General features: G+C 52.2%; 1 protein-coding gene across 1 annotated transcript; it reads right to left on the bottom strand.

Annotated features, from left to right (window-relative positions):
• TRIM25 (tripartite motif containing 25) lies at positions 1–25685 on the bottom strand. Its single transcript, XM_075561560.1, has 9 exons — positions 24949–25685; positions 14461–14556; positions 7654–7887; positions 4722–4893; positions 3107–3157; positions 1735–1761; positions 1348–1413; positions 1180–1269; positions 1–682 (listed from the first exon to the last, which is right to left on the bottom strand). The coding sequence occupies exons 1-9, from the start codon at positions 25555–25557 to the stop codon at positions 153–155; spliced, it is 1875 nt and encodes a 624-aa protein (XP_075417675.1). The 5' UTR covers positions 25558–25685; the 3' UTR covers positions 1–152.

Genomic DNA, 25685 nt, shown 5'->3' with positions numbered 1-25685 from the left:
CCTTTCCCTGCCACACCCCTTCCCCTGCGCTCTCTCTCTCTTTTAACCCTTGGGGGATGTTCTCCATAGTAGACCTGCACCTGCTGGGTGCCTTCTCCCCCCAGGCCCCGGGCACTCGACGGGCTGGTCTCCGTGGGCATCTCGCGGCCTGCCTACTTGAGGGAGCAGATGGAGAGCGTGGCCCCCGAGGAGAACACCCAGAAGGCTGGGTAGAGCGCTTCGCTGAAGTCCACCTTGTACTTATACAGCAGGTGGACCCTGTCGGTGACGCCGAAGAAGATGACGAAGCCGGAGTCACAGTTGAGGAGCACGCCGATGCGCGTGGCCTTGGTGGAGGGCAGGGTCTTCTCGGTGTTGTTGTGCCAGGCCGAGATCTTGGTGTTGAACCACTCCACGCACCAGGAGGTGCTGTTCCGGCCCAGCCGGCTCTCGGGGCCCTGCCGCTCCATGCTGCCATAGCAGATGCCCACCCCGCAGAAGTTGTTCCGCTGCAGCTCCACCTCCCAGTAGTGGGCCCCCCTCTTGTAGCAGTTATGACCTAGCACCTGCGAGCAGTAGGTGAACCTCTGCGGATGGGGCCGGTAGTTCTGGGGGGTGTCCGCCACCGAAGCCATGGTGAAGTTCTCCGACAGAGCCACCTTGTTGTGGGCGGTGTTGAAATCCAGGATGACTTTAGTCGCATCTGAAAAGAAGGCATCCCAAGGGCCCTCAGGGCTTCTCCCTCATGCACCTTGCCCCAGGCAGGACCAGGGGTGGATTTGTTTCATTCACCCAGCATCCCAAGAGCCATCCATCAGCCACCCGCTTGTTCCAGTCACCCGTCCATCAGACACCCATCTCTCCATCCACCCACCGCGACCTGCGCCCGAGCACGAGTCAGGTGCTGTGTAAGATGCACAAGCCCGAGCCAGAGGGACCCGGCGCCAGGCTTGTGAAGCGGATGGTTCCACAAGCAAGGCCCAGAGAAAGCAGCCAGGGCTGGGGGTGGGTTAGCCAGACAGATGGGGCAGCCAGAGCGGAGGTCAAGGAACCGATGGTAGAGCCTCAGCTGGCTCAGAAGGGAGGCGAGGCAGGGCTGGTTCTGACGGCAGGGTGAGGAAGAAGGCCGGTGAAGGGCGCAGCTGCGCCAGGGCGCCGCTGGGCGGAGGGGCGGGCGAGCAAGGGTAAGGAGCAACTCACACTCCAGGAGCTCGGCTCTGGACTTGGCTAAGAAGACCTCCAGCTCCTTGGCCTTGACAGATGCGCTCTGCGGGGGCGCGATGCCTTTGGCTGTGGCGGAGAGGAAACAGCCATTTTCAGACAACTGCGGGATGGGGGGGCCACCACCCCATGCCCACGAGAACTCACCCTCGGGATCAGCTGGTTCTGGCACCTTGGCGGTGGGAGGCTTGTTCGGTGGCGCAGGAAAGGCAGCTGCGGAGGAGGGAGGAGGAGCAATGAGCGGGCAGCCGGATGCAAGGCACCTTCCAAAGCTGCTTTCCAAGAAACACGCGCACATGCACACTCACACACACAAGTACACACCCACACACACAAGTACACACCCACACATGCACGCCAAGGTGGCACAGGTGAGCCCAGGCAGGGCTCCTGTCCGCCATCTTATCCCTGTAGACCTGTCAGGACAGAGCTCCCATAAACTCGAGTCCTCGCGGCCCTCGGATAGGACAGGCCGGCTGTGGCTGTGCCTGGCTAGTCTCGGGACACAGAAGGAGGGAGAGATGCGGGACTTACTGGGTTTCTTGGGTCTCTTTTCGTCTTCTGAAAAAGAAAGTTTTTAGAAGTAAGAACCTTTAAAACACCCCACAGTGACACTTTCAAAAGACCATCAAAGCGTCTGTGTGCATGAACCGGGCCCGGCCAAGTGAGGCTGGGCCTCTTGTGAGCTTGAAGGAGCTGCGGGGTCAGCAACCATCGGGCGCCTGGGGCCGACAGAGCCAGAAGCCAGGCCGGTGGTTGTTGGTTGTTACAAGAGGGACCCACGGGAGCAGGAGGGAAATGTCTGGATCCAGAGAAAGTTCTGGATCTTGATTTGGGCAATGAGGATACAAGTTCTAGGTCAACCGTATCTTCAGAAGAGGAGGAAATTCAAACCGCAAAACAGAGTCAGTCAGATCGCTAAATAGATGATAGATAGGTATGCTTTTTAGAAATTTCTAGAGTCTGTAGAGCTCAGGTTTGCTTGCACGGTGCTTCTGAAAGTTTGTCCCCGAGCCAGCAGCAGCACCCAGGCCCTTTAGAGAGCAGGTTCCAAGTCTCAGCCCAGACTTGGGAACCAGATGCTCGAGGGGGAGGGCCGGTGTCTTAAGACCCTGTGATACACAGTCGAGCTCAACAGCGGCATGGACAGGGAGTGTTGGGGGGGTCTCGTGGCCTGCTCTGGCCCATCTCCCATTTCTCCACTGACCCTCCCTTGACCTTGCATGCCCCCACTTACTGCATCCCCCCACCCTTCAGCAGAATGCCCGGGGGCTGTCTCACTCACCGCCCACTCCTCTCTGACCAGAGGACCCCAGGCTCGGGGCCTCCCTGGCCACCACAGCCCTCCCTCCACTGTGAGCCGCCCGCCGCTCCCAGCAGCCACTCCTCGGGAGGGCGATGAGGCTGTGCCCGTCAAGATGAACCCATCTCAGAACCCCCCGCAGGGTTGCTAGGAGCCCGCACTGACTCGCTGGCAGTGGGTTTGGGTGCGGGGACTCTAGTTTGGGGAAAAGACTTCAACAGGCTTAGGGGTGACAAGAATGATAATGTAAGAAAGGCCGAGAAACACCGTACCGGCAGAAGCACATTACAACTCAGCACTCACAAGACAAGGTGGACACTGGTCATCGGAGACTACTACCAGCCTTCTCTAGGGGGCTCTGTCCAAGGCCTACAACCCCATGCTGCAAAGAAGCCAGAGACTGGGTGGCCCAGCTGTTCGAGGCAGCCCAGGCATGTCAGGGCACCTCCTCTTAAGTTCCCATGGGCACTTCTGCCAGTTCTCCCCCCTGGGATGGGCTTGGGGGGGCCTGGAAGAAGCAGGGACACTGGTGTGAATGCCTCACTAGGCACCTGCCAAACACTGCTGTGCTGCTGCCATGGAGACAGGGGTGGAGTTACTTACTGGGAGGCTTCTTCTTGGTGGCGGAGGGCGGGACATGCTCTCTGGAGTCACCTGCACCAAAGAAGAAGGGGTTCATTGAAACAGCTCTTTCCCGCCAATGCCAGCAGCCCGGTGCACCCTGGGCAGAGAGGTGAAGGGCTATAGAGACAGCCCTTTCGACTGGCCTGCCCCAGAGATAGATAGGTACTAGGAGGGCCAGTTGGATGTGTTTCCCTCTTCTCTGGCAGAGGATGTCACTGCGAGCAAGCCTTGTCTCCGTCACTCCATCACTGTCCAGCTCAGGGACCCCTCTGGGCTTTCTTTCTCCCAGGTGCAGGACAGGGAGGATCCCACCCCTCCTCACGGTTGACGTGGCCACCGAAGTAAACCAAGTTGCCTAGCGTGTAGTGTTTGCGCAAACATTTGGTTCCTGCCAAATGGTTTTCTGTCCTCGCCCATCCCGGGCCACGGATCACCAATACCAGTCACGGGTCCAAAAAGGTGCCTGGCTAATTCATCCATCGCTTTGTCCATGGCGCAGTATCCCACTGTGGGTCTGCATGCCTGGTTCCAGAGGCACTGTCCTGCAAGGATGTTTGTCTGACCAACCGTAGCCTCGAGCCACCTCCCTGGAAGGCCCGGAAGGCACTGGACAGAGAACAAGGCCTGCAAGACGGGACAGACTTGCCCTAAAAAGTAGCATCCTCCAGTGGGAGAGACAGACAGGGGTCACAGGGTAGATGTGCAAAGGGCTCTACAGGGGTGCTAAGGACCTAAGACCTCCTGTGGTGAAGGCTGAGAGGGGAGGCAGGGGAGGCTGGCAGAGAAATGTCATGTTTTAGTTGAGTTTCAAAAGGTGTCCAGTGGTGAGCATGGTGGGTTTGGAGTCTTCTAGATATCAGGGCAAGCATGTACCAAGGCCCTGTGGCACATCTGAGGATCGGAGCATGGAAAGGAAGAGGCTCCGGGGAGGGAGCTCAAATGCAGAGTCCAGAGTCTGGCCTGTAATGTAGAAGCAGCCGAGAGTCCCCTGAAGCAAGGAGGAGCAGGGAGGAGATGAGATTTGCATCCTCAACTTCCCTCTTGGACTGCAGCCGGAGCAGAGGCAGAAGGCCCCTTGCAGAAGCTGCTACAGGTAGACACAGGTGGTGGCAGCAGGGAGCAGGCTGGTGGTGGCTGCGGCTGGGGGAGGGACTGAGGGCTGGGTCAGGAGGTCTTTAAGAAGCCAACTCCAGGGATAGGTTGGCTATGAGGAGGCGGAGAGGGAGCAACACGGAGGATATCAGGTTTGTCTTATCCTCCAAAACAAGACATGTCCCCGCCAAAGACACCGAGCCCTCCAAGTCCTTTTGAGACCTATCACAAAACCCTCAATGAGCAGACTCCAAAGGAGCTTGTCTGGGACGGCCAAGACCTACGCCATTCCAGAATTTTCTAGTAGGGATGGCCATAAAGTCAGGATGAGCCAAAGGTTCCCCAGCAGCACCCAGGGAAGTGACTGTTTCAGGGTGGTTGAGCCCCAGGACTCCGCATCATGCCCTCCATTGGCCCCATTCCTCCCCGCAGAATGCTTGCTGAGGGGTTCCGACCAGCTGTAGGGCCCCGGGGAGGAAGCATAGGGGCTGCTCGCTCTCACCTGGACTGGGGGAGTCTTCGGATTTCTTCTCCTGGTGCTGCTTGATGTACCTCTTCAGCTCGTGCTTGAGGTCCACGGTGCCCTGACAGACGCCCTTGATCAGCTCCTGATTCAGCTCGACCTTGGGCACGTAGACTGGCTTCGTGGAGATTCCTTGCAGTTTGGAGGCTTTCTGGAACGGACCAGAGTGGGGGAAGGGTGTCAGTGAAGGTCACTCGGGAGAAGCCAAGGCTCAGGACTCCAGTCTCAGGAGGAGCTTCCCTGGGCCCGTGGGTGCTAAGTCCCACCCGCTTCTCAAACGGCAGGCTCGGGAAACCCCCCACAGCAACCCGCAGCTGGGAGCGGAAGCTGAGGGCTAGCCCTTGGCAAGTACGCAGCCTGATAGGAACTCTGCCTGTGGGGTAGGGGTGAGCTTGGGTCCCTGGTCATCAGAACACCACGGTGATGCGCTTCCCACTATTCCAGCTCTGGCTGGGAAAGGCCAGGGAAGCAGCCAGGCCAACAAACAATAACAAGCACTGAGGATGAACCCTCGTGGCATCCGGGCCAGGCAATGGACCAGAAGCTTGTCAACGGGGAAGAGAAGGTTCCTAGGGCCTCCAGGAACCTCCCCAGGACCCACCGTGTTACTGTGGCAGGTGACCCGCTCAATTGAGCCCACCCAATACCCCCTGCCTGGCAGGCCCCCAACGAGCAAGGCAGAAGGGGACAAAAGAAGGGGTGGGCCCAGCCAAAAGTCAAAGTAAGTTAGTAGTCGCCAAAGCAGACATGAAAACAGGGACAGCTGACACACCATCATGAAAGCCATCGTGGAGGCAGGTTGGGATAGTTAGATTTATCGTGCTAACTAGGTTAACAGGAACGTGTGGGTGGAGTTTAATCAGGTCACAGCATGATTAGAGGGCAACGAGATAAATGGCTCTGCAAGCTCCGCCCCCATCTCTCTTGCTCTCTGGTGATCGGACCAGCGTGCTGCTGCTTTAGCTAGTTCTCTGCCCCAACCTGTGAGCTGCACTACCTGTGGGTCAAGCCAACCCATGAGCCATGTGGCCATAGCTGAGGCTCCATCAAGTCCTCCTCCGCCACACATCACTTGGGCTTGAGGCTGGTGGATCCTGTCTCCTTACGCTGCTTAAGTTCGATATCCCATCCGGGCCTGCTTCACTAAGCTCCTGTATTACTGACTGGTGCTGACCCACCCTGCTGCCTGCTGCCTGCGGGAAGACTCTGCTGTCTGCTTCCCTGACCCTGGACCGAAGCCCCCTCCTGAGCTGAAGGACTTTCAGTATATTAACTCTTCCACAAAAGTGGGTTGAACTGAGCCTTCTGTACTGCTGTGTGGACTAATTAGCTGTTCTATTCGTTCTTGCTGTACAAACCTATCCTTTTATATATAATATATAAGAGAACCCTGCCTAACACACCGGTGAACATGCACAGGAACTCCACTGATGGAATATGGAAGATGGGGAACTGTCGTGGCAGCTTAAAAGAAGGCCATGGGGTCTCTGGGTGGAGAAGGTACAGCATTCCCAAGCGATGCCCAGGAAACACAGAACAGTGAGTCCCTGGTTGGGCTGGGCAACAGGAAGTGAGCTGCTGGCAAAGATGGCCCGGTTATCAAGGACCCAGTGAGCCTTGGTAAAGAAAAAGAAGCCAAAAAGGGCCTGAGGAGGAAGGGAAAATCTACGTCTCGGAAACACACTTCCTGGGGTCTTGTAGGGGGAGGAGACAAGCAAGATGGCAGGCTTGTGCAGTCCGCTCCCCACCTTCCTGTTAATAGGACGGGGTGTCACCACCACGGTTGGCATAGACGACATGGCAAGGGTGAAAGAATCCTGCAGCTACAAGTAAGGTTCCAAATCAACTGATTTTGAGGTCCTCAGTGGGGTGAGGGTCCTAGGTAGGCTGTAGAAGGTAAAAGCCTTTACAAGAGGGACTTGGCCTTCCTGGAGGGCATGATTCTCCTGCTGGTTTTGAAGTAAGCTACCAAATCAGGAGAGGGAGCTGTGAGCAGGGAATTTCAGGGGCTCTGGAAGAGGACAGCAGCCCTTGACTCACAGCCAGCACGGAACCAGGAACCTCGGTCCTACAACTGCCAGAATCTAATGTCTGTCAACAACCACTGGACTGTGGAAGAGGATCTAAGCTCCTAGTCGAGCCAACACCCAGAACGCAGCCATGGGTGCCCAGAGGTAGACAACCCACTAAACCCTGAGCCCCAGGAATTATGAGATTATAAATGTATGCTATTACAAGCTACTAGCTTGATGATAAGAGGTTATGCACCGTGGAAATGAAGCAGTGTGTCACAGGGATGCTCCTGGTGGCCTCTCACAGTCCCAATTCCTTGACAGCACCCTACTGCACCTAGGCAGAGGGGACGCTTAGCATTAATGACTGCCCTCGTGTGGTAGTCACGTCATCTGTTGTCACTTTGAGACTTAAAAGTGAAGGGGTGGAGGTTAGCCTGTCAATCAGATTGCAGCTTGATAAGCTCATTTGGAGGCGCTAAGGAGATAAACAGCTCACAGGAGGGAGGACACAAGCTCACTCCCTGGGAGACATTGCAGCTGACAAGATGCATGGAGCTACGCTAGAGCCCTGAGTTGGAAGAGCCACCTGGAGACCCTGCCAGCACTGAGATGCTTATGCCACCCCTGAATCCACAAGACTTCCCACCCACTGGCCTGTGATCTTCCTCCATTCAGCATCATTGTATGTGTTTTGTGAGTCTGAAGAGGGCTTTATAGATTGGTATCGGACATATGGGATAATATCAGACTGATCTGGACTGGGCTGGGCTGTTTTCTCAATATTCAATTGCTCTTGTATAGAAAGTTCTTTCTTACACGCACGAGTGTCTGTGAATTGGTTTCTCTAATCAACCCAGACTAACACACCCAGACTAACAGACCTCACCAAGACTCACCTCCAGAAACTCAAACTCGTCCCCCTTACTCAAGACTGCTTCAAACTCCTCCTTCAGGGTCTGGATCTCATGCTTCTTCTTGAGCAGGATCTGGAAAATGCTGTCCAACTTGTTGCTGACCCGCTTCTCCTCTTCCTTTATCTTCCGGGTAGAGTTGGCCTCCGAGGTCTCAATGAACGCCTTCATTTCCATGTATTCTTGTTGGAGCACATCGATCTTCCTGTTCGCTGCCTCCTGCAGAGGGCCAAGACGAGACAAGAGGGCTCCGTCAGACTGGCTAAAGACTAACCCTGCGATGCCAAGCATTGGGAAGATGTGGATCCAAGGGAGCCCTTGACTCCCTTGTACTCAGGGAGAGTCACACAGGGGTGCGATCACTGGAGAACCGACCTGCCAATATCTAGTAGATCGGCCAGAGCATTGGTGGTTCGATGTGAGAAGACTGGGTTTGATGCCAGGCCAATGAACACCCACCGTCATGAACACCCACCGTCATGTCAGTGCGAGGTTACATGCTGCCCCCATGCAGAACAGATTTCAGAAGGGCAGTCAGACTCAGATGGACTGGGATGAAAAGTTTGCTGATCTACTTCCCAAAAAATCAGCCAATGAAGACCATAGGGCTCCCAGCAGTCTCATCTCATGGGGCATTAGATTAGATTAGCTGCCAATGGCAAGTTTTAAGGTGCTCAGACCCTGTACCCTAGCACTCCGATCCTGGGACTATGCCCTCGAAAAATCCCCAGACACCTAACATTGTTTGAACTAGTGAAACCTTGGCAGCAAACTAAATGTCCACCAATTACAGATTGAACACGTCTTCTGGACAGTCATAGGCTGGGACAGTAAGCAGGGATCATTTTTTTTCAAGTTTCAGAAAAGTAATGAATCAGAGCTATGGATGTATAAATTGTCACGAGGGAAAAGCAACTTGTCCAAGAATGCGTGCAGGATGGTATTCTTCATGGACAGCTCAGAAACCAGGAGAGCGGTGGCATTTAGTGCCAAAGAAGGCACACATACTTGTGAAACATAGAAAGAAACCCATGGGAGTAGCTGAACACTATCAGTGGAATTGTGCCTCCCTCCCCCCACCCCAACCTGGCTGGGCCAGGATGCTCAGTGGTCTGACAGTTATGTAATAATGCAATTTTCTACTTAAGTAATAATGTTTTCACCCCCAGGAACTTAGGTGATCAGTCAATCAGTTCGAAGGTGATTAGGAAATGCAACACTTTGAATCAGATCACAGCCCTGACCCCATACATAGTGTGTGGCCTCAGTCACCTTTTATCTTGCAAAAAATAAAAGGAGAAGCCAGCAGAGAAGAGAAACCTAGGACCACCAAGAGAGAACCTGGAACAGAGCAAACCCTTTGGATTCAGGTCCCTGTGCTGAGAACCTCCTAGACGCAGAAGACCATCAAGACACAGGGAGCTCTGGAAGGCCAGGCCCACAGATGCTGGAAGGAAACAAGGACGTTTCCGCAGAACCAACAGACAGAGACGGCCTTGCCCTAGAGCCGTCGCCCTGAATTCTAGCTTCCAGCTCCTGACTCTGAAAGAATGTATTTCTCTTTGTTAGGGGCCCATCAGAGAACTAAGGCCATGAATAAATGGAAAGTAGTCGATAATCCGGGAGTTGTAAAAAGACAAGTCTACCATCCTCTAGAGAGTCACCCTCCAATAGCAGCACTACAGGGGGCTAGATTCTTCAAGGACCTTGAGCCGTATTACGTGTACGGATGTGAGAATGAACACTGCCTTTAGCAAACAGTGCCATAAAAAAAGTAAAGTATTTCAATGGTCGTTTCTTAAAAATTAAAAAAAAAATTGGTTAGACGTTGAAATGATGTTTGAGCCCTCTTGAAGTAAATAAGGTATCTTCTAATAAAATCCATTTCCTGCGGCATTCAAGCTCTTTGGAGACTAGGTACAAGGCCCCATGGTGTTTCTCAGCAGACAAGAAGCTGCGGAGTCACCTCAGAAGCGCAGAATCAAACATGACAAACAGAAACACACCCAAGATAGCCAGTGTACACGAGACCTGCGAGTCAGCCGTTTCTGTATCTACCTCTTCCCTAAGGCCTCGCCCATATCACCGGCAATACTGCCCGTGTTCATTCTCCCTCCGTCCTCTGTGTGAGGAAACACCGCCTGCAGCCAAGGCTAAGGAGCGACGCCTCAGGAGCCCTGGTGCCGAAGGTGGGAGGCCCAAGGCCGCACAGCAGCTCTGTGGGGTCAAAGGGGGGCGATCTGTTTCCACAGAGATGTCAGTCTAGACAACCCTCCCAGGCAGGGCTAGCCTATCCCAGGAGGTCCCGCGTGGCAGAATCAGAGTTCACTCAACAGCAGCAACAATGGGGAGGGAGGGGGGGGGATGAGGAGCTGATGCGGGGGCTTACGTGCAGAGCAAGTGTTTTGAGAATGATGAGGGCATCCAATGTACAAATGTGCTTGACACACTTGATGGATGGATGCACTGTGATAAGAGTTGTATGAGCCCCCAAGGAAATGATTTAAAAATAAATAAATAGATGGAGACAATAGTGAGAGAGGAAAAAGAGTAGAATGATGGCAACCTATGTACAAATATGCCTGCTACACCTGGTGCACGGATTGCAATGAGAATTGTAAGAGCCCTCAATAAAATGATACAAAACAAAAACAAACAGAAAGAAAAAAGCAAATGAAAAACCACACACAGATAATGGCTAATGGTAAATGTTTTAATTTAAAAAAAAAGTGGTAGAAAAAAAACAGCAACAATATCGTGGCTGCCGGGGCACAGAGTACATTTCTTAGATTTCCCTATGACTAGGCTTTGGCGGGGTGACTAAGTTCCTGACATGTGACTAAGCAGACTCTGTTTACATGTCATTTCACTGTTTGAAAGAAAATTGCTCTCAAAAATAAAAGGACCTTTCCTGCCTTATATTTCTTCCGAGCGCCGCTTGTCTCAGACTAGAAGAAAGACATCCTCCCACCAAGGACCCGTGGACAGCACCCCGCAGGGGAGTGGTGCAGAGAGAGAGAGAAGGGCGCTGAATCCCTGGATGACTGCGTGGAACAGGCCAGCCCATTCCTGCCAGCCTCCTGCTCATGCCTGGACTTCTTTAAGCCACCTGTTACAAGTGGGCCGCCTGGCCCGTAACCAATGCAGGAACTTTCCCCAACGTCCTTTCCTTTAAGCCTCACCTGGCAGCCGTGACTCCATCCTGCAGACGGGAAAACCGAGGCCCAGAGATCTGCCAACATGAACATAGCTGCCTGGGCTGGTCTGTGGCACAGCTGGTCATCTACCCGAGCTTATCTCAGTAACCCACGGCTGTGCTGATACAACTGGGGACTGCAACTCCAGGACAAGATACTGGGGGGAACCGGGGGTATTTAATATAAAATCAGCATAACCTTGCTATCCAGAGATTTGAAAAATAGAAGGAAGATAAAAACATCCCTAATTCTACCGCACGCTATCCTTTTGCTGTACTCTTGCCCCTGTGCTTTCTGTAGTGGGTTGGGTGGTTATTCCCATTCCATAATCTGTGACTATCGCTGTATTTTAGGGAAAGGGTCTTTGCAGATGTGTTTAAACTAAGTTGTCCTGGACCTGGAACTCACAGCCATCATGTCCATTTGCAACTCACTGCAACCCTCCAGGGCAGGCAGAACTATCCCTGCGGGTGTCTGAGACTGTAACTCTTTTTTTTAATCATTTTATTGGGGGCTCGTACAATTCTCATCACAATCCATATATCCATCCATTGTGTCAAGCACATTTGTACGTTTGTTGAGGCTGTAACTCTTTATGGGAGTAGAAAGCTTCATCTTTCTCTCACAGAGCGACTGATGGTTTCAAACTGAGAACCTTGCCTGGGTTTGCAGCCCAGTGAGTTACCGCTCCGCTACCAGGGATCCTGAATGACCTGTAGGGGGCCTTGTATCCAATGACCAGTATCCTTGGGAGAGAAAAAAGAAGAGAGACGCAAGGTGGTGTGAAGGGAAAAGCAGCCAACCTGAAGGAGGAGCCCTCACATCACCCGGGGGAAATGGGAGACGGCCTTCCACTTGAAGCCATACTAGGCTGGGGCAGATCCATGGGCCCCCAGAGGAACGGAAGGAGAATTTCGGCAGAAAGTCAAGCCAAGACCCGGGGAGGGGACCATCTACATGTGGAGGAGACACCGAGAGTTCTGTTGGTGAGGAGGGTGGGTGATTGGGGAGGAGTAGCCTCACAGCGGGAAGGGATGCCAACCAATGAGTGGAGGGAACCTAGGGGGACATTGAGCCAGATTTTATATTCCTGGCGGGACACTACAAGTATGGTTCTACTCAACCGTCGGGAACCACGCCATGGATGAAGCAACACAAAGATCCTGGAAGTTGACCTCGGAGGCTGCATGGCATAACACGGCCACACCAGGATTTCACAGAGAGGCCCGGCTGAATGAACTGAGTCCTGCCTCAAAGTTGCCTGCACCCTTGGACTGAGAACAGGGGTACTTGGATGGGAGAGGGAACAGAGAATGGCCACCCCAGGGCTGTGGGGGTGGTGGTCATTGGATCTTGGGGGGAAGCCCCGGCTTGGTGGGTATCCAATGGAAAGAGACTCAGAATCACCATATACCTTGGGACCTGGATGCCCACATCACAGTGACATGACAGGTGTCAGCCTGCTGGGCAGGGATCTGCACTTGGAAGATTGATCCAGGACGTTTCCCGTTGGCATCAATCCCCATACTTCGGATAAGCAGAGCTCAGTCGAATGGGAGACGGAACTGTGTTCTCAACCTGTAGGTCGAGACCCCTTTGGGGGTTGAATGACCCTTTCACAGGGGTCGCCCGATTCATCACAGTAGCAAAATGACAGTGATGAAGTAGCAACGAACATAATGTTATGGTTGGGGTGAGTGTCACCACACGTGAGGAACTGTGTGAAAGGGCCGCGGCATCAGGAAGGTTGATGACCACTGATCTAAGGCAACAACTCACAAGTTGCAGCTCAAGGTGGGACTGTATTCGCATGGACTCCTCAGACCCAGTGTCCAAAGCGCTGCGTCAATGGAAAATTTGATGATGTTATCAGTGTAATTGGCTTCTACCCCAGGGGGTTGGCTGACCATGTTTTACTGTTTTGTTTCCACGGGTTTTTGCTTTCCTGCCTTTAATTTGCTTTTGTTTTGTTTGCTGGCTGGTTTGTTGCTACTGTTGGTCTTATTGGATTTTGATTTTGTCATAATACGACACCCAAAGTAAATTTGAGACATGTAGATCCCATGGACAAGCAGATTCTGCGCTCCCACTTCACTCTAGCCCCAATCCAAGAACAGTTCGTTCTGATGACATGGCCCTGCTCCACACTCACCTGCATGAAGTGATCACTGAAGACAAGGGTGCAGCAGCAAAGTGGGGAAGAGAGCAGATGGTGCCCAGCTATCAATTAGAATAGTGTCTGGGCTCTTAAAGGCTTGTATTCAAAAAGGCAACCATCTAAGTGAAGAGTTCACTAAGTCCACACAGAAGAAGCACAGCAGCTTGTGTGAGCCAGAGATGAGAATTACAAAATTCAAATATGACAAAGGGAAAGTAGCAAAGCTAAAGTGATGAACACCCAATTGGTAGAGGTCTATGGAGGGCAGTGGGATCCCAAAACCCATCTGCGGAATAACTAGTCAGATTAAGCCACGGGCAGACCCCCACTACCCACAGGCAAGGGTCTCAAACAGCCTCACTATCAGACAGAGATCACTATAACCTTGATTATGCTGGATCGAACTTGATACTTGGTCAGCTGACCTCCTTATTGACCCAACCTGAGTTTGTTCTGGGTGCAGGTATCTCTGGAAGGTGCCATGACAGAAATTTCTTCCCTGGCTTTTCAAATGTTGGGGCTGGTCTTTTCTTTCTTAATCGATATTTGTATTTTTATCTTTATATTATTATTATTTTATCGTTACCACTCTATTTTGATTGTTTTTATTGTTTCTCTTGGGCTTCCCAGTTGGTGAAACACAGACGGAGTGGACGCATGTCGATAATAACTACATGTGATGTGAGGGCCCCAGGGGATATGGGAGGTGGGGGAGACAAGGAGGGTGAGGGATTTCAAAAGTAAGCAATGAAAGCAGGGGTGGAGAGGGAGCGCTAGAACGGATTGTGATTACACAACACATTTTAAAGGCAATTTAACCACGGGTTGGGGTGGGAGTGTCCTAAAATTGATTTGGTGAAATAAAAACGTTAAAAAATAAAATATAAGAGAGAGAGAGAGAGGCAGTCATTGGAGTCTTGCTGTCACGAAGTGCCACGCCTGGAGGCACCAGGAGCTGGCAGGGAAGGAAGCTCCTCTCCTGGGCCTTTGGAGGAAAAGTGGGTCGGCCACGTCCTCCAGTTGGATTCCTGGCCTCCAGACGCCTGAGATAAAAAACCTGCATTGTCTGAAGCTACCACCCTGGTCAACAGGCACGGCAGCCCATGACAGCTGTGTTTCATAAACTGTTACAATCCTGGTGGGCTCACAGGTTCACTTCCCGTTTTTGTTCCTGTTTCGTACCATAACCATTTTTTTTCATCATTCTTCTTTCATTATTTTTTTTTCTTTCCCTAGCTCAACATTTTGAAAATGTTAGCGAGTTTTTACTTTGGGGCTGCAAGGCTCAGTCCTGAGCACATTGCTGTCGCCACGTGTTACAAGGCTGACGTGTACTTTCCGATGCTGGAGGGGGTCCAACACCTGCTCTGCTGAGGTCGGGTAAGCACGCAGCCCGACTGCTTAGGGCAGGGGAGGTTCTCAGAGTGCCTCACTCACCCGCAAGTCCTGCTGCCTGGCTCGCACGTCCTCCATGGCTTTCGCCGCCCCGTTGATCTGACCATGCATGATCACCAGCTTTTGTTTCAGCTTGGTCTGCGGAGAGAACCAACCAGCATGAGAGGGCCCCTCTTCACTCAGCCCTACCCCAGCGACGACCCCCTAAGCCTGTCCACCAGGCCTTCTTCACCCACCCCGGCTGCCTCCCTTCTTTCTGTTAGGGGATCGGGGCAGCAGAGCAGCGAGGAGGGCAGCCCCAGCCCACTGCACATGCCTCCTGCTGCCCTAGCCACACGGCCGAGAGGTAGACACCGCCTGAAGGCTGTCCCAGGGAATGGGCTCCAGCCATCCCATGGAATGTGGCCCAGCCATCAGAGGACAGGTAATCCTGGGACCTGCTGCGACACGGATGAGCCTTGAAACCAGTATATTGAACGAAGGGACCAGTCAGAAAAGGTCAAATGTGCTCTGAACCCATTGATATAAACCGTTATCACAGGCATGCACCAAGAGAGCCAAGTTTATAAGTGGCTGCCTGGGGCAGGGGTGGGGAGGAGGGGGGAGACGTGAGTAGGAAGGAAGACCCGCTGCTTCGGGGACACAGAACGTCTGTGAAGGATGATGGGAAGGTTCTTGGATAGTGCTGGTTCAACACTGGAAAGAATGTGCCACTGGGCGGTCCGTGGAACGACTGTCAAACGGCAAATGTTTTTGCTGCCTATACACCTGCCAAGGGGGCCTGGCTGTACTGTGGGTGAGGCCGCAAGGTCAGCCGTTCAAACCCACCAGGATGCTGCCCGCACCCATAAAGCATTACCAGAAACCAGAGCAGCCGACTTCCCAGCCCACGGAGCAAGTCAAGCGGGGTGCTTTGGGGGCAGGAGGCTGGCTTGTGGAGTGGGGTGCCCCTGGGCACTTCACTGGGGGAGCTGGACTTGCTGACCCCCTAGAGCTGGCTGGAGGTGAGTGCCTTTGTCCTGAGGCTCATGGCACAGCCGCGTGTCCTTTGGACACTTACTGGCCAGCCCTACAAGAGCTTTGTAACATAGTCGGAGCACGCCTGGGACCAGGCCATGTGGCTGAGGGCCAGAGAAAGGCCTGTCTGCGGTCATAGGACAGAAGAAATGTCCTGCTGGAACAGCTGTATCCTGAGTATTTCTCACCTGAAGTGTTGCCCGTATATTTCCCTGATAAACCCCATAATCGTGAGCATCGCCCGTGGGTTCTGTGACCACCGTGATGAGTTACTGGGCGTGCTGTGGGGGCGGAGCAGACGCACGGTCTCAGAAATCCTACACAGGGTCACCATGAGTCTGCACGCCCTCGCTGTGAGTGGTTGCACATTTACCACACGAGCATAATCCTACAGGAGGTGGAGTCCCGGGCCAGCTGCCCCACCATCTCTCCCTTCTGTTCCGTGGACCACACAATAGCTACAACAGCTGTTCTCAGGAGGGTGACCGGACACGAGCGAAGGGCTCCCTCCACACAGGACTACGGGATCTCAGGAAGGGGGCCCTAAGCGTCAGCTTGTATCCTTAAGAGTGTCTTCGCTGTTGCCCATTGGACAGCTCACAAGACTGAGACCGAGAGGCCCACAAGGTGACTGGGCTCCTCCAGAGACAGGGGGATGGGGCAGCTGTGTGGATCATGACAGGTGACGTCATTCGGACAACTCTCCACTGTAAACAACCAGAAAAACACAGAAGATTAAAAACACACACACACACACACATCTGATTACGTCATTGAAGAGCTAACAAAGAAGAGAGTTGGCGGAGGGGGGTGTGGGGGGGTGAGAAGAAAACCGGAAGAGATAAGCTGGTTGTTTTCGTCAGAGGAACTGCCAAGACCAGATGCCACCCTCCCCGCCCCCACTTCAGCCCCAGGGAGCCTGGAGGACCATGTCGGAGCTCCAGACTCTCACCTGGCGAGCCCACCAGGCTGGGGCCACCATGGGCAGCAGCCAAGGGGTAAGGGAGAGGCGGACATAGACCAGCCTGCAGGGGCTGAAGTCCAGCCTCAACGGAATGGAGGTGATGCTGAACTTCAGGGCCCACACCAGATTCCAGAGAGCAGTGCGCTGCCTCTGCAGGAGGGCCCCCGCGGGTGGAGCGGTGACTTGCTGGACTGCGAGCAGCATGACCAGCAGTTCGAAACCACCATCAACAGCTCCAAGGGCAAGAGGCTGGGCTGTCTATTTGCTGAAACAGTTCCAGTCTCGGAAACCCACAGGGGGTCACTGGGAGTCAGCACTGACTGGATGGCAGTGGGTTGGGTTTGGGGTTTCAACCTGTGCAGGAAAACAGCATCAACGAGGCCTCATACGACTGCTATAATTTTCATAACTGATATCGAAGGCTTCGGTTTCCGTAAGATTTCCATGTTGGAGCACAGAAATGGAAAGGACACCGTGAAGGTAAAATCAGCCGCTGTCCAGTCAATTCCAACTCATGGTGCCCCCACATGCCCTGGATCATCGGGGCAGGGCTACGCTACCCGGGGCTCTCCATGGCTGACTGTTCAGAATTACCTCACCAGGCCCCCCTCTTCCTAGGCACCTCTGGGTGGGCGTGACACGCTGACTTTCAGATACTTTCCGAGCATGAGAAATATCTGCCCCACCCTGAAACACCGCAGCTCGGAGTTCCTATAAACTTACAATAGCTCCGATAAACCCCAAACCCACTCCCATCGGGTCCATGCTGAACCGCCTGCAGTGACCCCCAGGTAGGATTTCCGAGACTGCAGCCTTTAAGGTGCAGTGGCCTCGTCCTTTTCCGTCAGAGCTGCTGGTAGGTTTGAACGGCAGTTGCGCTGTTGGCAGCCTGACATGTAGCCCACAGAGCCATCAGGGCCCGCGCTGGTGGGTACCAAGGACCCCTGGAAATGGGTAAGTGCTCAGCGCTGACTAAGCGGGGAGTGGGTTCAAGCCAGCCAAGAGGCTGCACAGGGCGAAAGAGCTTGTCCTCTGCCCTTATAACGATCCCAGCCTATGGGAAGGAGACAGATGGTATCGGGGGACACACACTGCCCGATCCCCGTGCAACACAGATCCCAAAGACTGCGGGACCCCAAAGGCACAGATGAAAATCCAGGAACTCTGTGCTTCAGACGAGGGGCTAAGGAATTGCAGGAAGCCCCCAATGGAAAGGAAGACAGAATGCAAACAGTGATTGAAGAGTGTGACGGGGAGAGGGCTCAACACGCTATGACCGCTTTGAGACACGGAAGGTAACACACACAGGTGTGGAAGAATGAACTTCATGGGAAGGTCCCCGCTGGGACCGAGGCAGATCTCGAGTAAAACAAGTGGGTCGCAACAATCACACCTACCTCCCCCTCCACCCAGCTGACAAAGGCCACTACCAGACCAATGACACATGGGGGACAGCACCTGCACGTCCCACCCAGAGCTGCGCCTCACGAGCAGCAGAGACACGAGCACATTCCGCCCACTCGGAACTAGGGGCAGGGCACCCCAGCTCTGCCAAACCAGCTACAAAAATAGCATGCCTGCTCTGCTCCCCCCACTGCCCGGATAATCAAAGTAAAGAAAAACAAAAAATCTGGGTAAACATTCCAACTCATAATCAACGAACAAATACAAGAACTCCAAAACGTCTCATGGATGACAAACGACTTCAAATCAGACCAAGAAACAGGAAAAAAAATGACCAAAATAAAGAACCTGGATACCTCCCCGAGGAAGGGCACGTGCTAGAACTACTTGCTAAGGAACGTAAAAGATTTGTGTCTAAGGCCTTCTTAGTATAAACAACGACACCAACAAAGTCCTAGAAATTCCAGAAGAATATAGGAAAACTATGCAAGAGCACAATGACAAAGACAAACACACAAGTAGTTGCGGAAAAAAATGAAAACTCCAAAAAGATTAACCCCCTAAATTTTGAAACCAGATGACACGTTTGAAGAACTAAAGAATAATATTAAAGTAACTTTAGAACAGATCAGCAAATTAGATGACAAATCCCTGGCCGTCAATTTGTATGAGAAAAAAATGAAGAACGCCTAAGAATTATATGGGTCTTATAAAACAAGAACTACATACATGTGACTGAATTCCAGAACTGGAGGAAAGGAATGGGGGTGGGGGCAGAGATAGGTGAAATTGTAAAATTCCTATAATCAATCAAGAATGAAAAGCCACCGCCAAAACCTTTTTGTGGTTGTTCGCTACCAGGGCCCCTGTGTACAACCGAATGAGGCACTGCCCGGTCCCGCACCATCCCCACCATGGTTATGCTTCCACCCACCTCTGTGGTCCCTGTGTCCATCCATCTCCTTGAGTTTGTTCAGCTTTTTCATTGACTCTATTTTACCAACAAGGTCCTGGTCTGTCCTGATAACCTTTGAGACCCATCAAAAGTAGTGTCAGAGGTTAATTTATAGCAAGAAATATACATATCAACAAAGAAGCAAGAATGAAAACCAATGCCTCAACTCTACCAACCCAACAATTAGAAAAAGAGCAGCCAAAAAAACGAAAGAAAAAGCCTACAGGCTCCAGAAAAAATGGAATGAAGAAAGATGAGAGCAGACAAAAGTGAAAGAGGAAAATATGGGAAGGAATCCACAAGATTAGAAGTTAGTTCCTTGGAAGGAGAAATGAAATCCACAGACCGCTCATTGGCAAAGCCAGCGAAGGAGAAGAGAAGCCGGGAACGGCACAATTAGGACATGAAACGGGTGCGATCGCAACCGAACCAATTTAAAGAACAAGGACAGTCGCAGGATGAAGACCCGCACTTCCACTTATTTTAAAACATTAGAAGAGATGGACACATTTCTGTAAACACACTCTCTACCTACACAAGCAGACTGAGGGAGACAATTTCAACAGACCCAGACAAAAGTAGAAACATTCCAGGTATGGAAGAATGATCTAACATCCCCCCAAAAGCAACGGAATGCACTTCATCAATACAGCAAAGCATTATCAAGGGTTCGTGAGGAGGGGGTAGCGGGGAGGGAGGGGGGGAAATGAGGAGCAGATACCAAGAGCTCAAGTAGAAAGCAAATGTTTTGAGAATGATGATGGCAACAAATGTACAAATGTGCTCCACACAATGGATGGAAGGATGGATTGTGATAAGAATTGTGTGAGCCCCCAATAAACTGATTTTAAATATAAAGAAAGAAAGCCGAGGCAAAGAACCACATGCTCATACCAATTGGTACAGAAAAATCCAACACCCACTCCAGATAAAAGTTCTCAGCAAAGTAAGAACAGAAGGGAAATCCTTCAACATAATTGAGGGCATACAAGGACACTTCAAGAAGTTTTTGGGGGAAAACCCATTGTCTTTTAATTCCCCTTTTCCATGAAAATGGCCACCATTATTCTCAATGGAGAGTAACTGAAAGAATTCCCCTCACAAATAGGAACCAGCCAGGGAGACCCTCTATTCCCAACCCTATTCAATATTAAACTGAAAACCTGACCCAAGACAAAACATCCCATCACTGAATGAGGGGGAGCGCAGAGACCCAAATCCCATCTGTAGACAATTGGACATCCCCTTACAGAAGGGTCACAAGGAACAAACAAGCCAGTCAAGGTGCAGTGTAGCACCAAGAAAACATACAACTTTCTTCTAGTTCTTTAATGCTTCCCTGCCCCCACCCCCCAACTATCAGGACCCCAATTCTACCTCACAAATCTGGCTAGAACAGAGCATGTACATGGGTACAGATAAGAGCTAGAAACACAGGGAATCCAGGACAGATAAACCCCTCAGGACCAAAAATGAGAGTAGCGAAGAGGGGAAGGGGAAGGCAGGAGGAGAAATGGGGAACTGGTCACAATGATCTACATATAACCCCCTCCCTTGGGGACGGACAACAGAAAAGAGGGTGAAGGGAGTCATCAGTCAGTGTAAGACATGAAAAAATAATAATAATTTATAGATTATCAAGGGTTCATGAGGGAGAGAGGGTGAGGGAGAGAGGGCTCAAGTAGAAAGAAAATGGTTTGAAAATGATGCTGGCAACAAATGTGCTTGACACAATGGATGTGTGTATGGGTTGTGATAAGAGCTGTACAAGTCCCCCTCAAAATATAAGAAAACCTAAGAAACAACAATAAAAGCAAAAAAAGAGGGAATAAAGACATCCAAATTATTAAGAACTAAAATTATACTTATTTGAAGGTGATATGGTTTTATACATAGACAATCACACAACTCAGAAAGAAAAATAAAAAACTAATTGTAAGATATCACAAAGTAGCCAGGTGCAGATTCCTCTACACCCACAACAACAAAAAAGTCTCTAGAAAGGAACTACTGAAAATGGTGATAGTTGGATTTGGTGACCACGTGGCTTGGCTAGGACTCCCAGTAGTTTTGCAGTCAGAGCCTGGTAATCCCCCATGAACTGATCTCACAGTGTAACCAGTGAGGGCATCTGTTGTGGGCAGCACGGCAGCTGTAAGAGGATTAGGGAGTAGGGCAGCCTTCTTGTTCAGTTCACAGCCCTGATGCAATTTGAAGGAAGCTTCCTCCGGAGTATGCCCGGCCCTATTTCAGCATCCTCTGTGGGAAGGCTTGTCTTTTCCTGCTGGTCTGAATCTTGCATCTCTCATCAACCTCGGGTTCTTTAGACTTGAGCCAACCCTCCGCCATATTGCCTGCTGACCCCAGGAGCTATCTTGCCTAGAATGTTTGGCAGTTTTAGCTAAAACTAAACCAGTGAATTAGTTGCCTTTGAGACTTTAAGAGAATATATGTGTGTGTGTGTGTGTATACATATATATACACATACATATCCTACAGAAATAAGAGCCAACGCCTAATAAAATTATAGAGAAAAACAGAAATAAGAAATAAGAGCCAAGACATGAGTAGACAGACAGATGCACACCCATCTTCAGTGCAGCATTATTCACAGTAGCAAAGAAATGGAGCCATCCTGCGTGATGTGAACGGATTGACAAACGGTGGTGCATACACACATCGGAATACTACAGGGTTAAAGAATAACGAGAAGTCCACAAAGCACCTCACAGTGCAGATGAGCCTGGAAGACGCTATGCTGAGTGGAATTGGTCAATCACAAAAAGACAAATATTGCTCAATTTCCACTCTTACAAAAGTCAATGGGAGATTGACACACAGAAAGAAATGTGATTACCAGAGAGGGGCAAGAGGAGAGGGGAAACCTCTAAGGAGGTAAGACCCTACAGGACAGGGTAGAACTGCCCACCCTGTGGGTTTCCGAGACTGTCACTCTACGGGAGTAGAATGCCTCAACTTTCTCCCAGAATGAAGCCAATGGATTCAAACTGCTAACCTCGGGTTAGCAGCCCAATGCAGTTCACTATGGCACCAGGGTTCTAACCAGATAATATGCACATATAACACACACATATTGATTTGGGTGAAGGGAAAGGCAATTTACAACCATGGATGATGTGCGTTAATCACTAAGGCAAACGAAGACACGGAGAGGTGAAAGAAAGAAAGCAAAAAGACTGTAGCCTAGGAAGTAGCTCTACTCTGTCTAGTAAGGTTGCTAGGATTTGGCATCAACCCGGCGCCCAACAGCTACATCACCCCTGAGACAATCAGCTTCCAACGGAAAGGTCAGCAGTTTGAACCCACCAGCAGCTCAGAGGGAAAAAAGACCCACTGACCAGCTCGCAAAGGAGGCGCTGTAGGGAAACTGCACCCTGTCACGCAGGGTTGTTATGAGTCGGGGCAGACTCGGGGGCATACAAGGATACCATCACGCACGCCAGACACTTCCTATGCACTGCACATGCATTGACCCATTCATGTCTAATAACAACCAGAAGAGGGCGGACCAATTATTACCCCTCTTTACAGATGAGGAAGGAGCCCTGGTGGCGAAGGGGCAGCTCTACCCTGGTCTACCGGGTCACTATGAGTCCATACTGATTCGAAGCTGTGAGTTTACAGATGAGGACACTGTAGCACAGAGCCGTTAAGTGACTTGCCCAGGGTCACCTCTTCATTAGCTGGTACAGCTAAGATTCTAGCATCACATTATGGACAGATGTCCAAGTTGTAAACACTGGACACTTCCTGGGAGGAGAGGGGAAAGATCGACTTCCTTTAATTAACTAGCAAAACATACTCTGCCCCCTCCACTTTCCTGCCTCTCCCACTCCACTCAGGACATTCCGGACTGAACACAATGACCTTGCACCTGGATTTGAATAAGGCATGACAGTCACATGGAAGGGCTGGAAACAGGGGCCAAGGCCATATTAAGTGGACCCTGAACATCCAAGCCACTGGTGATGCTGCAGGCTCCACCTCTCTGAGGATGCCCTATGACCCAGCTGAGATAAGGTGTCGGTCAGAGGCATTCGAAATAAACTGTCATTAGAAATAAATTATTTCACCATCTATAATTACATATTGTTTTTGTGATGAATCATTTAGCTTTAATGATGTTCGATTTGTAACAATGAAAATGCATCCTGCAGATCAGATATTCACATGATGATTCACGACAGTAGCAAGCTTAGTTATGAAGCAGCAACAAAAATAATTTTATGGTCACCACAACGTGAGGAACTGTATTAAAGGATCCCGGCATTGGAAAGGTCGAGAACCACTGGCCTAAAGGGAAATGATCCCATCTCTCTGACAGCTGCAGTCATCGCGAATCAAAGTGGAGAGCTTTCTGAAGTTCTGAGAGTCCTTCACAGACGGACTCCTGAGGGGCTGGGGGAGGTACCTGTCCTGACGGGCAGGTAGAGGGTTAGCAAAAACGAGGAAGACCCTCAGCCAGACGGCTTGGCGAAGTGCCTGCTACAACGGGCTCAGATCTCACGATTGTGAGGGTGTTGCGCGTATTTCAGGCTGTGATCCTGCAGTCACTGGGAATCAACTGGATGGCACCTAACGACCACGAGAAGCCAGGACAAGGGGGCTGGAGGAGCGGCCAGGTTGGGAAGGCCTGCTTTGGGGTTATACTCATTTATTTATTTTTAAGTGAGTGTATGTGGGGACCCTGGTGGTGTGGCGGTTACACATCGGGCTGCGAGCCGCATGGTCGGCTGTTCGACACCACCAGCCGCTCCTTGGGAAGAAGACTGGGCTTCCTACTCCCCTAAACCGTGTCAGTCTCTGAAACTGATAGGGGTCACTCTAAGTCAGCACTGACTCGATGGCACTGAGTTTGGGTTTGACAGAGACATAAAGAATGCAGGCTGAGAAGAATCTGTGCCTGCCCCTACTTCCTGCTACAGGTAAGAACTTGTTGAAAGAACTCCCAGCAGCTCCCTGCCTGAAGGCACCCTTGGGCTTTCAGGTTCTCCTCCACCTGGGTCTGCGTCACAGGAACTGGGAGCAGAGGCCTTGCAAGCGGCTTCTGTAAACTGATCTCTACAGCGCCTTGCTGAATCTCAATGGTGACAACTTTCTGATACTCTGGCTGCTAGTTGCCAAGTATCAACTCTGGCTTGTGGTACCTCCACCTACAACCTGTCTCCACCCGACACCATCTCCACAAGGGTGGGTTTGCTAAAGCTCGTGGCGGCCAGTTTGTCATCCGAGTACCTTCCAACCTCGGGGGCCTGTCTGCCAGCATTATATTCTGGCAAGATTTGTTGTGATTGCCAGGCTTTTCCTTGGATAATCTGGGTAATTGTAGATGCCTACATCTATTTTGCCTCATCAGGCGCTTTGGCGGCGTAGTGGTTCCACATTGAACTGCTAACCTCAAGGTCCACAGTTCAAAACCACTCTAGGAGAAAGACCTTCCTCCGCCTCTGCCTTCCAGCCATGCGGGAAAGGGCTGATCCCTCCCAGTGACTCAGATCACAGACCAAGGGCCTCAGGGGTCACACTGCCACAGCACTGCCTCACCCTGGGGTTGCTCATCTTCCACGACTCCTGGCCTCCCCTTCTCCAATCAATAACAGTCCCCTCTGGTCACCAGAGGGTTTTGCTTCCATGGCCTCAATCCTCTGGAAACACCCTGAGCTCTGGAGCCCCAGATCTACAGCCACGGGGCAGAGCCATGGAGAGAAATGGCACTTTGTGGAGTCGGGCCAGCTGTGGGCCCCATGCCAGTTCAACCACTTCCCACCTGCCCTCCAGCTAAACTGGCCTCTCTGGACCTGGGCTTCCTCAACTCTAAAGTGGACATCATCACGCCCCCGTCCTAGCCGCTGCCAGGACTTAAGGAGAGGCTCCCCCAGGGCTGTATTTTGTGTGCAAGCCAGCTACAAAACACGAGGCCTATGGGAAGCCACCCCACCCCACACTCCAACCCCGTGTCTTCGGTTGTCCCTTCTGGGAAATGGGCGAGTGAGGGGGAAGGGGCCAGTAAATATGGTGGTGACCTGTGAGATCCTCAGGGTGCCCCTGCCCTCCACCTTAGCCCAGCAAAGCCAACCCGCGGAGGGGGAGAGTGGGGGGTTGTGGAGGGAGGGAGGGAGGACGTGTGCTCAGGCCAACCCATCCACCGAGCCCAGACTGGCGCCCCTACCTCCAGGTCGGCGCTGGCCTGGCTCAGCTTCAGGGGCGAGCAGGCCTTGTGCTCTACCAGGCAGATTTGGCAGATGCACGCGCTGTGCTCCGGGCAGAAGAATTCCCGCAGCCGGTTGTGGACCGAGCACTTGCGGCACTGCAGGTCGGGGATGGGCGACTGCAACGGGTGGTCCCGGAAGACCGGGTTGTCGAGGTGCGGCTGCAGGTGCAGGGCGCAGAAGGAGGCCATGCACACGAGGCAGGTCTTGGTGGCGGCCGCCTTCAGGCAGTGGTCGCAGGTCACCGAGTCGGCTGCTCGGGCCGCCGCGGCGGCGCGGCTGGGCAGCGTCCAGCCGTCGTCGGGACACAGGGCCTGGGTCTGGGCCAGCTCGGCGCTCAGGAACTGCTCCACCACGGCGCACAGCACGGTGTTCTTGTTGAGCTTCGGCCGCGTCGGGTAGACCGAGCGGCACTGCGGGCAGCTGTACGGGGCGCCCTGCACGGCCCACGTCTCGTCCAGGCACCGCGAGCAGAAGTTGTGGCCGCACGGCGTGGTCACCGGCACCTTGAAGGGCTCCAGGCAGATGGGGCACGACAGCTCGTCGGCCAGTGGCTTCAGTGCCGCCATGGTGCTCTGGTGCGTGGCAGGCGACAGGACGCGCTGGGACTAGGACGGCGGCCGGGCTGCACCACGGTCCCCCCAGGCTCGGGAAACGAAACCGATCCGGGCCGGGGCGGTGCCCGCCGCCGCGCAGG

The sequence above is a fragment of the Tenrec ecaudatus genome, chromosome 10, assembly GCF_050624435.1.
Source record: "Tenrec ecaudatus isolate mTenEca1 chromosome 10, mTenEca1.hap1, whole genome shotgun sequence".
NCBI classification, from domain to species: Eukaryota; Metazoa; Chordata; class Mammalia; order Afrosoricida; family Tenrecidae; genus Tenrec; species Tenrec ecaudatus.
This window is presented reverse-complemented; position numbering and strand designations above follow the sequence as displayed.

Excerpts from the sequence above, each read along its gene's own strand:
- TRIM25 (XM_075561560.1), bottom strand. The coding sequence starts at position 25,557 with ATGGCGGCACTGAAGCCACTGGCCGACGAGCTGTCGTGCCCCATCTGC. Across the intron at positions 3,158-4,721 it reads CGAAGACTCCCCCAGTCCAG|GTGACTCCAGAGAGCATGTC; the intron begins GTGAGAGCGAGC and ends TCTTTGGTGCAG. Across the intron at positions 683-1,179 it reads CAGAGCCGAGCTCCTGGAGT|ATGCGACTAAAGTCATCCTG; the intron begins GTGAGTTGCTCC and ends CCTTCTTTTCAG.